This window comes from Stenella coeruleoalba, assembly GCF_951394435.1.
Source record: "Stenella coeruleoalba genome assembly, chromosome: 11".
Classification (NCBI taxonomy): domain Eukaryota; kingdom Metazoa; phylum Chordata; class Mammalia; order Artiodactyla; family Delphinidae; genus Stenella; species Stenella coeruleoalba.
The window spans coordinates 101073612-101090721 of record NC_137157.1 but is presented as its reverse complement, the minus strand read 5'-3'; the positions used below and the strand labels follow the sequence as shown (position 1 = coordinate 101090721).

The 17110-nt window shown below is 51.4% G+C and overlaps 1 protein-coding gene across 1 annotated transcript; it reads left to right on the top strand.

Annotated features, from left to right (window-relative positions):
* Positions 1 to 12519: 12519 nt before the first annotated feature.
* TMEM121B (transmembrane protein 121B) lies at positions 12520 to 14416 on the top strand. The gene has a single exon (XM_079937918.1). The coding sequence runs from the start codon at positions 12753 to 12755 to the stop codon at positions 14301 to 14303; it is 1551 nt and encodes a 516-aa protein (XP_079794044.1). The 5' UTR covers positions 12520 to 12752; the 3' UTR covers positions 14304 to 14416.
* Positions 14417 to 17110: the final 2694 nt, after the last annotated feature.

Below are 17110 nucleotides of genomic sequence, written 5' to 3'. Positions count from 1 at the left end.
GGCTTCTCTAGGTGTGCGGGCTTCAGTAGTTGTGGCGTGCTGGCTCAGCAGTTGTGGCGCACGGGCTCAGTTGCTCCACGGCATGTGGGATCTTCCCGGACCAGGGCTCGAACCCGTGTCCCCCGCACCGGCAGGCGGATTCCCAACCACTGCGCCACCAGGGAAGCCCTTATTTCTGTTTTTATCTTTAATATTTCCTTCTTTATGTTTTCATTGAATTTACTTGTTCTTTCTTCAGTTTATTAATTTGAATGCTTAGCTTATTAATTTGTAGTCTTTCTGCATTTGTAACAAACATTTTAAGGCTATACATTTTCCTCTAAGTTTTGCTTTGGCTGTATCTTGTTCATTTTGTCAAGTAATATTTTCATGATCATTTAATTCTAAGTATTTTCTAATTTTTGTGTGAGTTATTTGGAATAATGTTTAAAATTTTCCAACTGTTTGGGGAGTGATTGGTGATATTTCTGTTGCTGTGTTCTAATCTAATTGCTTTGAGGTCAAAGAATATAGTCTGTACATGATCAGGTTTTATAAATGTTGCACATACATTTGTGAACTGTGTGTGTATCTAATTTTTTGTAGAGTTCTACATTCAGCCATTAGATCAACCTTGTGTTTAAACTTGTATATGTATTTACCAATGTTTTATCTGTTTGATCTGTTAATTACTGAGAGGTGTGTTTACATCCCCCACTATAATTAGGTATTTGCCAATTTCTCATTATAATATTATCCATTTTGCTTTATATATATTTTAAGCTATGTTATTATGTACACACAAGTTCAGAATTTTGCTGTCTTTCTGGAACTTGGTTCTTTTATAGCAGCAAATACTTATATAGTACAACATGCCAGCATTTTCTAAGTGCTCTCAATATATTAATTTACTTACCCCTCATAAAAACTCTACGAAGTAGGTGCTATTATCGTCCCCATTTTACAGATGAGAAAATTGAGGACAGAGAAATTAAGTAACTTGACCAAGGTCACCCAGCTTCTAAGTGGTGGAGTCAGGATTTGAACTCAGAGAGTCTGGCTCTAGCGTGTGTGCCCTTAACTACTATGCTATACTGTCTTCTTTATCACTATATGGTGAAATTCTTTATTTCTAATAATTTTCTTGGGTATAAAGTTTATTTTTTTCTTTTCTTTTCTTTTTTGGCCATGCTGTGTGGCATGCAGGATCTTAGTTCCCCGAATAGAAATTGAAACCGTGCCCCCTGCATTGGGAGCACGGAGTCTTAACCACTGGACCACCAGGGAAGTCCCAAAGTTTATTTTTTACCTAAAGTTAATATAGCCATGCCAGTTTTTTTAGTTAACAGTTGCCTGGTTTATTTATATAAATGCATTAAAAATATATATGTCTACATATTTTCTTCAACATTCACTTTCAATCTGTCTTTTTGTTTTAGAGTTATTTCTTATATAAAAGCATATAGCTGGGAATTAAAAAAATCGAATCCAATAATCTCTGTTATTTAATAGGACATTTATTGTGATTACTGATATATTTTGCTTTATTTTTTACCATCCATTGCATTCTGGCTCCTGTTATTTCTAATGTGAAGCCTGCTGTCAATCTAACCGTTGTGTTGTGATTTACTGCCTGGTCTCTCTTAAGATCTCTTCCTTTAGATGCTCTCCAGTTTCACATCTGAGCACATGGGAGCATATTTATTTTTATTGATCCTGTTTAGGATTCATTGAGATTCTTAAATCTATGGGTTGGAGAAGTTTTTCCACCAGCTTTGGAAAATTCTCAGCCAAAACTTCTTTCTTATCTTTCCCCCACTCTTTCAAGCTTCTCCTTCTGGAACTTCTATTAGGCATATTTTGAATCTTCCCAATCCACCCACCTTGTCTTTTGATTTCTTTTTATATGTCACAACCTCTAGCTCTCTCTACTGCATTCTAGAAAATGTCATCAGATATGTTATGACATTTACTAAGTCTCTTTAGTTGCCTCTAATCTGCTGCTTAATCCATCTATTATTTAGTTATTTATGTATTTATGGCTGCGTTGGGTCTCTTTTGCTTCGCGGGTATTTTTCTGGTTGTGTTGAGCGGGGGCTACTCTTTGTTGCGGTGCGCGGGCTTCTCATTGTGGTGGCTTCTCTTGTTGCAGAGCACGGGCTCTGGATGCATGGGCTTCAGTAGTTGCAGCACGTGGGCTTAACAGTTGTGGCTCGCAGGCTCTAGAGCGCAGGCTCAGTAGTTGTGGCACACGGGCTCAGTTGCTCCGCGGCATGTGGGATCTTCCCAGACCAGGGCTCGAACCCGTGTCCCCTGCATTGGTAGGCAGATTCTTAACCACTGCACCACCAGGGAAGATTCTTAACCACTGCACCACCAGGGAAGATTCTTAACCACTGCACCACCAGGGAAGTCCCCATCTATTATTTTTTTTCAATGACTATATATTTGAAATCTGAAGTTCTTTTTAAAAAAATTGGTAGGCAGATTCTTAACCACTGCACCACCAGGGAAGTCCCCATCTATTAATTTTTTTCAATGACTATATATTTGAAATCTGAAGTTCTTTTTAAAAAAATCTTCATTTTTTTTGTATTAAGAGATTTTTTTTCTAATATAACATTTAATTCCATTAATGATTTTTAAACTGTTTTTTAAACATTTTCTTAGCGGTTGCTCTAGGGCTAATAATATACATCTTAGCTTATGATTTATACCAATTTAGTTTCAGTGAGATATAGAAACTATGTTTCTATATATTTCTGTTGCCCTCTTCCCTTTTTAGTACTATTATTGTTGCACATATTAGATCTATATATGTTACAGAACCCAATAATACAGTCTTACAATGATTACTTTTTTTTTTTTTTTTTTTTTTTGGTGGTACGCGGGCCTCTCCCGTTGCGGGACGCGCAGGCTCAGCGGCCATGGCTCACGGGCCTAGTCGCTCCGCGGCATGTGGGATCTTCCCGGACCGAGGCACGAACCCGTGTCTCCTGCATCGGCAGGCGGACTCTCAACCACTGCGCCACCAGGGAAGCCCTACAATGATTACTTTTATACAATTTTATGTCTTAAAGAAGCTGAGGTCTACTCTCCTTCTATGGGAGAGAAAGTACATATTTATAAAGTTTGTCATACTAAACTTATTTACCATTTCTGGTTCACTTCATCTTGAGGATTCAAGTTACCATCTGAGGCCAGATCCTTGCTTTATTACAGTTTCGCTCCCACCCACCTCCTTTGTGCTCTCATGGGCAAATATATTACATTTTTATATATTAAAGTTCCAACAATACAGTTATAATTATATGGTTTTATGCGATTGCTTTTTTTTTTAAAGACAATTTTAAAAATAGCAGTTTTATGTCCACAGCAAAATTGAGAGGAAGGTACAGAGATTTCCCACATACCACCCACTCCCGGCCCATATGCATAGCTCCCCCCAACCCTGCTATCAGCATCCCCCACCAGATGGTACATTTGTTACAATCAAGGAATCTGCATTAACACATCATCATTACCTGAGGTCCATGGTTTACGTTAGGTTCACTCTTAGTGTTGTACCTTGTATGGGTTTGGACAAATTGTACTGATATATATCCATTACAGTGTCATACAGGGTGTTCTCACTGCCCTCAAAGTCCTCTGGGCTTCACCTATTCATCCCTCCCTCCCTCCTGGCTCCTGGCAACCACTGATCTTCTTACTGTCTCCATAGTTCTGCCTTTTCCAGAATGTCATATAGTTGGGATCATACAGTGTGTAACCTTTCTCAGATTGGCTTCTCTCGTTTAGTAATAGGCATTTAAGTTTCCCCATGTCTTTTCACGGCTTGAGAGCTTTCTTTTTAGCGCTCAATAGTATTCCATTGTGTGAACGTTCCCGGTTTATTTATCATGTCACCTGCTGAGCCAGGCACCTTGGTTGCTTCCAAGTTTGGCAATTATGAATAAAGCTGCTATAAATACCCAAGTGCAGGTTTCTGTGTGGACATAAGTTTTCAACCCCTTTGGGTAAATACCAAGGAGCATGACTGCTGGAAAGCAATATGTTTAGTTTTGTTAAAACTCCAAACTATCTTCCAAAGTGGCTGTACCATTCTGCATTCCCATTGACAACGAACGAGAGTTCCTGTTCTGCATCCTCACCAGCGTTTGGTGTTGTCAGGGCTCTGGAGTTTGGCCATGCTCATAGGTGTGCCGTGGTATCTCACTGTTGCTTTAATTTTCATTTCCCTGCTGACCAGTGATGTTGAGCATCTTTTCATGTGCTTATTTGCCATCTGTATATCTTCTTCGGTGAGGTGTCTGTTAAGGTTCTTCGGCCCATTTTGAATATTGGGTTGTTTGTTTTCTTACTGTTGAGTTTTAAGAATCCTATGTACATTTTGGATAACAGCCCTTTATCAGATGTGTCTTCTGCACACATTTTCTCGCAGTCTGTGCTTTGTCTTCTTATTCTTTTGACAGTGTCTTTTGCAGAACAGACATTTTAAATTTTAATAAAGTCTAGTTTACCAATTCTTTCTTTTATAGATCATGTCTTTTTGGTGTTGTATGTAAAAAGTCATCGCCAAACCCCAAGATCTAGGTTATTTCTCTTGTTATCTTTTGGGACTTTTATATTTACTTTTGCATTTTACATTTAGGTATGGAATCCTTTTTGAGTTAATTCTTGTGAAGGGTGTAACGTCTGTGTCTAGATTCACTTTTTTGCTTGTTATTGTCCAGTTGTTCCAGCACCATTTGATGAAAAGACGGTATTGCTTTTTAACTAAGTTAGAAGAAAGGAGAAGAAATACATATTTACATTATTTCCTATAATTACCTATATAATGACCTTTACTGGCAATCTTCGTTTGTGTGTGTGTGTGTGTGTGTGTGGATTTGAATTAGTGCTTCCAGCCTGAAGAACTTCCTTCTATATAGTATTTTTTATAAGGCAGGTGTGCCAGCAACATTTCTCATTTCTTGTTTATCAAGAAATGTATTAATTTCACCTTCAGTTTTGAAAGATAGTTTTGCTGGCCGTAAGAATTTTTCCACCTTTGCTTTCAGGACTTCTAATATGTCATCCCTCTGGCTTCTGGGCTCCACTCTTTCTGATGAGAAGTTTACTGTCACTCTTCTTGGAATTCCCTTGTTTGTGATGTGGTTTTTCTCTTGCTCTGTTCAAGATTTTCTCTTTGTCTTTATTTTTTTTTTAAGATTTATTATTTATTTATTTATATTTGCCTGCGACACGTGGGATCTTAGTTCCCTGACCAGGGATCGAACCCGCGTCCCCTGCATTGTAAGGCAGATTCTTTACCACTGGACCACCAGGGAAGTCCCTGTCTTTATCTTTTAACATTTTGATTGTGATGTGTCTGGCTGTGGGTCTGGGCACTTATCCTGCTCAGAGTTTTTGAGTTTCTTGGATGTGTAGATTAATGGTTTTCATCAAATTTGGGAAGCTTTCAGACAGTTTTTCCCTGAATATCTTTCTTCTGCTCCCTTTTTTCTCTCCTGTCCTTCAGATGCTCCCACGTATGTATGTTGATGAAGTCAGTTGTATCCCATCTCTCTCTGAGGTTCTGTTCCTTTTTTTCTTAATTCTTTTTTCTTTGTTCTTCCGAGTGTTTAATTTCTATCAATGTGTCTTTAAGTTGGCTGATTCTTCTGCCCGCTCAAATGTACAGTTGAGTCCCTCATTAGTTTTATATTTTAGCTAATGTACTTTTCAACTCCAAAATTTCCATTTGGTTCTTTCTTTTTATTATTATAATTTCTATCTCTTTATAGACATTCTCTATTTGATAAGACATTGTCATCATACTTTCCTTTAATTCTTTAAACGTGGTTTCCTTTAGTTCTCTGAATATATTATAATAGCTGCTTTGGAGTCCTTGTCTGGTAAATCCAATATCTGGGCCCCTCGAAAGCAGCTTCTATTGTTTGTATTTCTTTCCGTGTATGGGTCACACTTCCTATTTCTTTACATCTCATAATTTTTTGTTGAAAACTGGACATTTAAGATAATATATTGTAGCAACTCTGGAAACTGTGATCCCTTACCTCCCCCATCCCCCCGCCAGGATGTTTTGTTATTGGTACTTGATTTTTTGTTATTTAGTGATATGGGTAGATGAATTCAGCGAGGTCTGTTTCTCCCGTAGTGTGAAGCCTCTGACGTGTACGCAAATCTCCCTGCCCCCTGGGATGGCCACAGTGTTAGCTGGGTTCTCATTGACTGTCTTTTCCCCAATCTCTCCCTTTTTTTTTTTTTTGTCATGATCACTTTTTCTTTCTTTCTTTCTTTTTTTTAACATCTTTATTGGGGTATAATTGCTTTACAATGGTGTGTTAGTTTCTGCTTTATAACAAAGTGAATCAGTTATACATATACATATGTTCCCATATCTCTTCCCTCTTGCATCTCCCTCCCTCCCACCCTCCCTATCCCACCCCTCCAGGCGGTCACAAAGCACCAAGCTGATCTCCCTGTGCTATGCGGCTGCTTCCCACTAGCTATCTACCTCCCCAATCTCTTTGTTAACCTTCGGCAGCTTTGCCTCTATTGGTATCACACTGAACCGTTAAGCTCCACTAATTGCTACCTGATTGCTCTGTTATTTTTGACAATGTCCTGGGACATAAACTGCTCCACATCTGATCTGATAAAGTTGGGCCCCTTTGCAGGGGTAGTTCTTAAGACCAGTCTTTGAGGCTTGCTCCGACCCCAGCCGGGTTCTTTTCAGCTGTCTCTCTGTTAAACTCCTGGCTGGTTTGTTTCACTTGTTCCATCAGGGAATGACCAGCCTCCTTTAAGTGACTCACCACCAAGGTCTTCCTTCTTTTCAATAGTGCCCTTAGGCTTGAACTTCCCTGCACTCTGTTCCAAGTGAGCCAGTCCCCTTAGCCTGAGCTACCGAACCCTCTGTTTCTACACCCAAGGCAAAACTCCATGCCAACACTCTGGACCTGGGTACAGCAACCTGCTTCTCTTAGAGTGATACATCTTTTCCATGAGTTGGAAGGGGATGGGAGGAGGGGGTAGTAGCCCCTTGTCTTCTCAGTTTGCCTCTCCCTGCACAGAACCTCTACCCTACAGGTGAGCTGGGACAGGAGATTGGGTTAAGGTAAGCAAGGCCTGCCACCCCTAGATTAGAGCTTCCAGTCTACAGGTGGGGACTGGGTGGAGGTGGGGAGCCACAGGCCTCTCAGCTGTGCTTTTGTGGAACAGTTTCTGCACATGAAGCCGTGGGGCAGAGAGAGGGGAGATGAGAAGTGCAGTGACCAGCCCCTCCGGAGAGGAACGATTGTCCTACACTCGCAGATGGGGAGGAGGGGCCCCTTCTTGGCCACGCCCACCTGGAGGTGAGTTTCTGCCACACTGAGCTGGGGGAGGGGACGGGACAGGTTGTGGCTTCAATGCCACAGACTCTCACTGTTCTTAAAGAGATTTAGCAGATTTCTTGAATAAACGTTTTTCCATTTGCTGTGTGCCCTAAGACAATTTTCAGAAAATTTAAATGGGGGAATTCGCTGGTGGTCCAGTGGTTAGGACTCCACACTTCCAATGCCGGGGGCCCGGGCTCCATCCCTGGTCGGGGAACTAAGATCCTGCATGCAGCGTGGCACAGCCAAATTAAAAAAAAAAAGAAATTTTAAATGTTTTTTTTAAATTTATTTTTTATTGAAGTATAGCTGAAGTACAACGTTGTGTAAATGGTTGTTTTTTATAATTTCCGCCAGTTCTGATTATTTCACTGCGGAGAAAATTCACAGAGATCCACACGCTGTGATTCTTGGATGCACTTCTCCCCGCCTTATTCCTTCTTTTTTCTCCACTATTCTTTTTCATAGTATTTTATTCTTTTTTATGTTCTTAATCATTTTAAACCTATTGGTATTATAGCCACCATCATCTGAAGTTCCTGGGGGTCTAATCTTGCTATATGTTTCATACACTGGCTTGCATTCATGATGGGTTATTTCCTTGTGTGTTTTGCAATTTGGTATTGTGAACTGACTTTTACTGGTGCTTTATCCGTGGGAATCCTCTAAGGCTTGGTTTGACGGTATGTACACCCAGAACTGTTTTGTATTTGCTTTTGCTAGGTATCCATGGTTATTACCAGCCTACAACCAATATTTATGTTACTTTCTCAGCTTGAGATTGTGCAAATCTCAAATCTATGGGTGGTATAGTCCAATGGTTATGAATTCCCAGGAGAGATTTTTTTTTTTGCGGTACGCGGGCTTCTCACTGCTGTGGCCTCTCCCGTTGCGGAGCACAGGCTCCAGACGCGCAGGCCCAGCGGCCATGGCTCACGGGCCCAGCCGCTCCGCAGCATGTGGGATCTTCCCGGACCAGGGCACGAAGCCGTGTCCCCTGAATCAGCAGGCGGACTCTCCACCACTGCGCCACCAGGGAAGCCCCCCAGGAGAGATTTTTATGCCACTTCAAGCCTAGGTCAATGCTTATTCATTTGCCTGTGGCCTTCCTGTTTGGGTGGGAGATCTAGTTTTCTGTTCGCCCTTTCGCTGAGTCCTTGATTTATGCAGGAAGCTCAGCTCTGTGCTCTTGCCTCATTTGGCTTGAACGCCAGGTGTCCACGTGCCCACCAGTGCTGCCCAAGAGGACATGCCACAGTGATGCAATTGCTCTGTATCTGCTGTTCCGGGTAGTAGCCACCAGTCACATGGGGCTTCTGAGAACTGGAAATGTGGCGAGTGAGACTGAGGAACTGAATTTGAAATTTTAACTTATTTCAAATGATATTTATTTATTTATATTATTATTATTATTATTAATTCATTTATTTACCTTTGGCGTCGCCATGCAGCTGCAGGATCTTAGTTCCTTGACCAGGGACTGAACCCGGGCCCCTGCAGTGGAAGCGTGGAGTTCTAACCACTGGATGGCCAGGGAAGTCCCAGCTGATATTTCTTTAAATACATTCAGATTTAGGTAGCTGCTTGTGGCTGGTCCCCGCTGTATCAGACCAACCACACATCTGAAGCATCAGGTACTTCACTCGCCATTCCAGTTTCCTCTTCATGGACGGCCCCCGGGGTTCATCTCACTCTCTTAACTACTCACTTAGACTGTTCAGTTTTACCTGGTGTTTTCGGTAAGCTGGGAGGTCTTATGCATTTTGTTCACAATATGGCCAGAATGGAACACAGTCTCTGCTTCCATTTTCTCTCCCCTCCAGCCCATCGGTTCTGCTGCAAAGTAATTTCTCTATGACGCAAATCTGTCCATGTGACACGTCTGCTTTCAAGAGGTCCCTGTTCTCCTGGAATGTAGCCCAAGCTCAGCCTGGCCCCCGAGGTCCTCTGTGACCTGGCCCTGCCTATCCCCTCCGTTTACCCATCATGCCCTTCTCCTTGGACTTCATACTGAAGCCGAGCATCCGGAACTCCTCGGCGTTGCCTGGCGACGTCACGCTGTGCGTCCTCCGTCTGTCCTGCTCCTCCCTGAAATGCCCACCAGTCCCGAGTCCGCGTCCCAGCTGCTAACCAGCCTCTGCTCTCCTTTCCCAACAGTGCTCATGTCCTTTGCTCCTCTAGACCCCATATAGAATTTGGCCGTAACCCTCACAATACTTGACTGTGTTTTCTTGTTTATGTGTCTGTCCCCTGCCCAGCCTGGACTCCTAGGAAAGGACTTGCTGTTTTTAGCCTCTGGAACCCTGGCTCCAGTGACACTTGCAGGCACTGATGCCGGACCTTCTCCTTTGCCCGCGAGGGTAGCGCCTCGCTGTGGGCCGTCCATGGGGTGGCCCAAGCCACAGCCTGGCTCCGGGCCTTAGGGGCGCTCTGCAGTGGGCAGCTGGAGTGCTATTGTCACAGACTCTCCAAGGAGTTCTGAGGCTTCAGTTCCTAGTGAGCCGAAGCTCGCAGCCCCGTCCTGCTCCAGCCACAGCCCCCCGCCCGCTTCCCCTCCACTTCCGGCAGTCGGCACCGTGACTGTGAGATTGGGCACCAGAGGGCCTGCTGGGCCTTTCCACGGGGGCCCCGGTGAGGCCCCACATGCTCGTCGACAGCGCCCTTCGGCCCTGCCCTTCATTCTCGCTGTGGAGGGAAGAGGGCAGGCTGACAAACAGACGGTGGGTCCGTGAGGACTGGGCCTTGGTTCAGTGCTGGGAGGGCTGGCCCTGCCCGCTGCGCTTCCCCGGGCTGCTGAGATGACGGGGGCATCTCTCCTCCCTCCCGGCCCATCTGCCGCTGCCCCAGGAGGATGAGGGTGTCAGGTCTCCAAACGAGCCTTACCCAATGACAGGTAAGGTTTAACAGGTGCTCAGGGAAATGACGTTTGGATTGAAAACTGCTTAGTTTTTCCCTGACTCCCAGGATGCCATCCTAGGCTTGTGAGAAGGAGCGTGGTAGGTGGGTGAGAGTACTGGGCTGGGAGCCAGAGGCCTGCCCGTGAGGAGCTGTGTGGCTGGGAGCAGGGCGCCCTCCTTCTGTCTCTGTCCCCAGGTATCGCACGTAAGATGTAAGCACAGACCTCGGGGGCTTAGGAGCTGCTCGGTGACTGTGTTTTCCCTTTTCCAGATCCTTGAGGGATGTTTGTACTTACTTTATATATGAGAAAGTCTTAACTTCCTTCTTCTCATCCTAGCCACATCTTTGTCAAGCCCATCACGGGCTGAAGCGAAGGGTCTCTGTGATTGTGTGCGTGCGTGTATGCGCCCAAGTGTGTACACAGATTTAGACATAACCCAGGGCAAAGCCGAGGTCCCTCTGGTACCCAGACCACCAGCACACTCTGTCGTGTGCCCTGATTTCTTCCCCTTATTATCTGTGGTCTTTTTATTCAGAGCCTCAGACCTGAAAGAAATCGGGTTAAAGAGTCTCATACAGAAGTTACTCTGAGCAACTGAAGCCCATTTCCCAGAAATGCAAGGATAACTTCAAACGGCTGGTACAGCCCAAGTTCCCAGGGAGGAAACCCGTCCTCAGGAGGTACCCTGGGCGAGGGCTGGCCTGATGGGCAAGGGCAGGAGGGAGCTGGGCGGGTGGCCAGGGCAGCAGGTCTGGGGTGGGGTGGGGACAGATTCGCCAGCGTCCCCTCGGCAGCCCAGTTCTCAGCCTGCATCAGCTGCTCCCGCTTCTCCTACTGCTTCGTTGACGTGAGCAGGAGTTGTGGGCCAGCTTTCAGGTTAGCGGCTGGCTGGTGTCCTCCCTGGGGGAGAGCTGGGAGCCAGGCTGTAATCTGTCCCATTAGCAGTTGGCAGCTCCCAGCCCGCTTTTTCACCTGCCGGCTCCGTGCTGACATCGCTGGACCCGCTGTGACGCTCCTGGATGCGGGCCACGTGCGCTGTTCGCTCCCCCTTGCCCCGTGTGGGTGGCCTTGGCGCCAGCGGGCAGGGCTGAACCTCTCACACCGTGAAGCCTGCGACCCGCTCCAAGAACCGCTGCTCCCAGCGAGAGCCGCTCTGCTCCCTGGCGCGTTGCGAAGCACAGAGCTGTCGGGGAGCTGAGCCCGGCTCCAGCCCAGAAAACAGTCATGAGTAGCCTGTGCTGTGAGTAAATGTTCCCGGGGCTTGAGACACGAGCTAAATGGAATTGCGATGGTCACGCCAGCTACCTTTAACACACTCCGGGACAGGCATTGGGCCAAACCCTTCGAACTCGTGCCCTCTCTTAATACAACAGCCTGGGAAGGTAGATGTTGGTCCCTTTTTACAGTTGGATAATCCTAGGGTCAGAGAGGCGAAATAACCGGTGCAAGATCACGCAGGCCACATGGCAGAGCTGAGACCACAGCCCGGAGCTCAGCTGCCCCCCACACCTGCTGGGCTGCACGACGACTGGACACGGAGCCGGCGCGTGCCCGGGGTGGGCTGCGGGTGCTAAGCCCACATCTGCCGTGGATTGTTCGTACAGCGCTCTGCACTTGTGGCTGCAGGGCTGCTGTGCTCCCGTCCACGGCCCGTCTGTAGCACATTCACCATCGCAGCTTCGGGCCTATTTTCCACGGAGGCGCCTCTAGGTGCTTAACTTCCTCTGCCAGCTGCCTCTGCCTACTGTTTCCCATTCCCGCTTTAAGACCGTCAGAGAATACTGAAAACCTTGGCTGGGGCCACACGCGCCGCACCGTCCTTTTACTGCTCCTTTCTTCCCCAGCATTTATATTAGAGAGCTGCTCCACTCACTGGAAATTGCTCCCTCCCCCCGGGCCGGTCACTGAGCCGAGAGCAGGGCACATGGATATGTAGAAACAGATGTTTGGGGCTCCCGGTCCTGGTCTCTGTAATCAGTGCGGCCTGGTTCCTCCTTCGGTTTTCAAGGGCCTTAGGGAGATGCAGGACGGCCCAGCGGAAAGGGCACCGGACGAAGTAGAGGCTGAAGCTGCCCTGGTGCCTGCAGAGGTCCCAGCCTGGCGCTCAAAGGCATGGTCTACACTGAGACCAAGGCCACCCGGTCCCTAACGCCCCATGGGTTCAGCTGGTGGGACCTCGCCGACCACCTCCCATCCGGCCGCCGGGATCCCATCGCTTCCCCCGGATTCCAACGCTGCGTCCTCCCCGCCCCAACTCCGTGCCCCGGCACCCCTCCCCTTCCTCCCGCCGACACGGCGGCCGGGCTTTCCCGCCTCCCGGCCCCGAATCCAATCCCGGTTTCCCCGCCCCGCCCCCAGCTCTCGGCTGGGCCGCCCCGCGCGCCGTCACCGCCGCCGTCACCGCGCGTCGGCAGCAGCCCGCGCGCGCCCGGCCACGGGGCTCGGCTCCGGTGCGCGGCTCCGGCCGGGTAGGCGGGAGGGAGCCGAGGACAATGCGCCCCGCGCCCGGCGCCCCCCGCGCGGCCCCGCCCCCCGCCCGGCTGCAGCCCCGGTTCCCGCGCGGCCGGAGCGGCTCGGGCAGCAGCAGCGGCGGCAGCGGCGGCGACACCGGCAGCAGCAGCAGCAGCAGCAGCAGCAGCGCGGGCGCCGAGCGGGAGGACGACGACGAGAGCGCCAGCATCAGCAGGCCGCTGGTGCCCGCCGGGCCCCCGGGGAGCGCCGCCGCCTCCTGCGCCTCCACGCCCACCTCCCCGCGTAGCATGACCGCCGCCGACCTGGGCGCGGGCGCCGTCGCCGGGGCCGTCGGGGGCGCGGGCGGCGCCAGCCCCGGCCCCTCCTGCCGTTTGTGTTGCTGCTGCTGCGGTCGCCGGGCTCGGCCGGGCCGCGGCGGTGGGCGCCGCGGCTGCGCCCCCGGCCCGGGCTGTCGCTGGGGCTACCAGGCGCTGTCCGTGGCGCTGCTGCTGGCGCAGGGCGGCCTGCTGGACGTGTACCTCATCGCTGTCACCGACCTGTACTGGTGCTCCTGGGTCGCCACCGACCTGGTGGTCGCGGCGGGCTGGGCCATCTTCTTCGCCAAGAACAGCCGGGGCCGTCGGGGCGCCGCGCACACCCACCACCCGCACCACCCGCACGCCGCGCCCCTGCACCTGCCCGCCGCCCCCGCCGCCGCTGCCGGGGCTGCGGGAGCCAAGGCGCGCGGCGGCCGCGGGGGCGCGGGCGGCCTGGGGCCGGCGGGGGCGGCCGGCGCGGCCGGCGAGTTCGCCTTCGCCTACTTGGCCTGGCTCATCTACTCCATCGCCTTCACGCCCAAGGTGGTGCTCATCCTGGGCACGTCCATCCTGGACCTCATCGAGCTGCGCGCGCCCTTCGGCACCACGGGCTTCCGCCTCACCCTGGCGCTGTCGGCGCCGCTGCTCTACTGCCTGGTGCGGGCCATCGGCGAGGCGGGCGCCACCCCCGGCTCCGCGGGCCCCCTGCTCCTGCAGCCCCAGCGGCACCGCGCCGCCGGCTGCTTCCTGGGCACGTGCCTGGACCTGCTGGACAGCTCCGCCCTGGTGGAGCTGATGCTGGACGGCCGCGCGCCGCTGCCCGCGCACCTGCGCTACCTGCTTCTCGCCGCCTACTTCCTCGCGCTCGCCTCGCCGGTGCTCTGGCTCCACGAGCTCCACGCCGCTGCCGCCTCGCCCCGGGGCCGGGCCTCGCGGCCGGGAGGCTGCAGCCGCCTGCTGCGCCTGCTGGGCGGCTGCCTCGTGGACGTACCCTTGCTGGCGCTGCGCTGCCTGCTGGCCGTGAGCTACCAGCAACCGCTCTCCGTCTTCATGCTCAAGAACCTCTTCTTCCTCGGCTGCCGCGGCCTGGAGGCCCTGGAGGGCTGCTGGGACAGGGAGACCCCGGCGTCCCCGAGTCGGGCTCGGGCAGGCTACGGCGCTCCGCCCTCCGCCCCGTTGGTGCCGGGAGCCCCCCAGCTGGGCCACTGCATCTCGGAGGACGAGGGGGGCGCCCACGGCTACGTCAACACCCTGGCTGTGGCGTCCCAAAACTGAGGGGTCTGGGGGCTTGCTCTGGAGTTGGGAGACCCCGCTCCCTGTCCTGCGACCTTCCCTCACCCAGACTGGATCAGCCTCTGTTTGGGGGAGGTAACTGTAAACAGGGCTGAGAGCCAGCGCGCCCCTCTGAACCCCTTGGGTCAAGACTGCTTGGAAGGAGCCAGCCGCTGAAGAGAGGGAGGAGGGTCGCCGGCTCTCTTCTCCTCTCGACGCCCTTCCCCAATCCTTCTCTCCAGGGGCGGGGCACCTCTGCTTCTCGCTTCTCCCACCTCCTCTGATTCCTCTCCCTTGCAGGGCAGAATGGAGGAAAGGGGGGCCCAGGGCCTTCGGCCACCCACCTTGCTTGGACGTGCCAGCTTCTTTTAGGCTGTGGTTAGTGGTCCTTGACCCACACCTTGAAATGACCCAGAATCCCATGCTCCCCTGATGTGTCCATTGCATTTCTTCCAGATGGTAGATGCAAAGTCTGTGTGTGTGTGTGTGTGTGTGTGTGTGTGCGCGCGCGCGCACATGCGTGCGCATTCACGCGTGTGTTGTTTCCTTGTGTCCAACCTGTGCCCCTCACAATCAGTAGGAGATCTGGGGAGGCCCGGTGCTCCCCACCACACACTCCTCATTCCTACCTGAATCTGTGGCCATGAATTCCCAGACAGAGTTGGGCTCCTGGGGGCTGCCCAGTGGCCCTCCTCCGAGGGAGACGCTCGCCCAGGATCTTCCTCGATGCCACTCCTTTCCTCTCAGCTGGGGGAGGGGGGGTCCATACTCCAAGGACCAAACTACACCTTTTCTTGGGTGTTACTACCTCCGCTTTCCACTTGTGTCGCATCACACACTGATGCTGCTTGCAAAAGCTAAGGACAAATACTCAGATGTTGCATTCGACGTGGCCACTGGATCCAGCTGGGGCTCGGTGCCAGTGTCATTACAGGGTCTGCGGAGGGTCAGCCATTGGCCGCCCTCCCTCTCTCCCTCCAAATGTGCCCGTAGCTCCTGTCCTCCCTGCAGCTGGTCGCTGGCTGGGTCATCTTGGCTCAGAACGGCTTTGGTGGGGTTTCTGGATAGAAAACCATGTGAGCTGGGCCTCCCATGGGCCCACAGCAGTAGGAAATCCACCTCCCCACCTGTCCTTCCTTTAGGAAGCATGGTATACATGAGAAAGGGCGGTGGTGACCGTTGTCCTCCGCTCTGGTCACGGGAGCCTCTAGGGAAAAGCAGGCTGCGTGGAGTAGGGTGGCTACGCCCCACCCGGCCCAGCCTCCCTCCCTAGTGACAGGTCACGTCCAGGGGCTGCCCACGTACAGGCTCGATGTGGGACCTCTCTCGGCATCTTTGAGGCAGGATGAGTATCTTGGGGGGAGGTCAGAGTGCAGGAAGAGTTGAGAGCCAGGCCAGGGGTACCTACTCCCCTCCACCCTGCGGGAGGAGGGGGCTGGGGGAGGTTGTAGGAATCTGTTTCCCTCCCTCCCTGTGCCTGGGGAGCTCTGTGTGGTGTAATAAACTCTGGCCAGAGGGTCAGAGGTCATGGGTTGTGGCTTTGACTGTCACCCACTAGCTTCAGTGACACGTGACTTCCGCTTTCTGGGCCTCCGTTTGGCACTTGGGGCTCCTCTCTCTCAATTTCTTGGGGGCTGCTCTCACGGGTGAGGGGGCGGGGAGGGAGGAACATGTTTGCACTCGATGTCCCTGCTCCCAGCCCCTTGCCCACCAGGTCCAGGATCAGCTGGTTGGATTTTGCAACTAATTGTTCTTTTCCTGCCTTCTCTCCTCCCCAGGACCCCCCTTCTTGCCCTTTGAATTCCATGTGGTCAAAGTTCTGGGGCCCAGATTCTGGGGGGCCCAGGAACTGCTCCCTCTGTTCCCACACCCTCTCTCCAGCTTTGCTGTTTCTCTGCTACCTAATCTCAGCGACTGAGAAGGACTTTGTGTCCGAGCCATGGCCCCAGGCCGGCCCCCTGCCCCACCCCCTTCTCCTGTTTGGACGGCCGTCTCCTGCTGAGTGACCACTGCTGCGACACCTCCAGGGTGCCCGGTATTCTGGTGGGAGGCTGCGGTGGGTTCCGGTGGGCTGCGCTTCCCGGCACCCGGCTGGTCTGGCAGAGGCCAGGCCTGTTCCGGTCCGGCTGCCAGGCGCACTCACCGCGGGACAGGCGTCCTCCTCCCGCCACTTGCTGCCAGCACTTGTGCTCAGGGCGTCAGCCCCTTCCTTCTGGTGTGTTTTTCTTGAGTCCTTTTACTTACTTCCCTTGCCTCATTCACAAAAAGAAATGCCCCGAAAGTTTCATTTTTCTTGTTTTCTGGGAACACCTGTAGCGCGGGGTCCAACCAGAGATGCTGTGGTGTGTCTAGCATCCCCGGGCCCGCGCCCGCGCCCACCGTGCCGGTCACGGAGAAGAAGCTGGGCACGGGTCCCGGGCTGCCCGCCTCTAACGTTGGGCAGGTCAGGCCGTCCTCCCCTGAGCCTCGGACTCCTTATCTTTTTGGAAAGGGCTTGGGCCAGACCTTCTCTAAGGACGGCTCCGAGCCCATGAGTTTTCGTGGAAGAGAGCGAGCTGGCAGTCAGAGCCTGGAGGACGGAAGTGGTACCTCGCTGGCATTTATCACGTTCTTTTCTCCTTCTCTTTTTAAAAATAAAACCAGCTTCTGTTCTGAAAATAAAAAACTTGAGACTTGTGACAAGCTTCCTGTGTAGTTTCTTTTCAGATCTTTCCTGTCCTGGTTTCCTTACTAAACTCTTAAATGTCACCGTGGCATCTGTCATCATCTTGCGGGTCTGTGTTAACGTTATGGGTGCACCTTGGCTACTT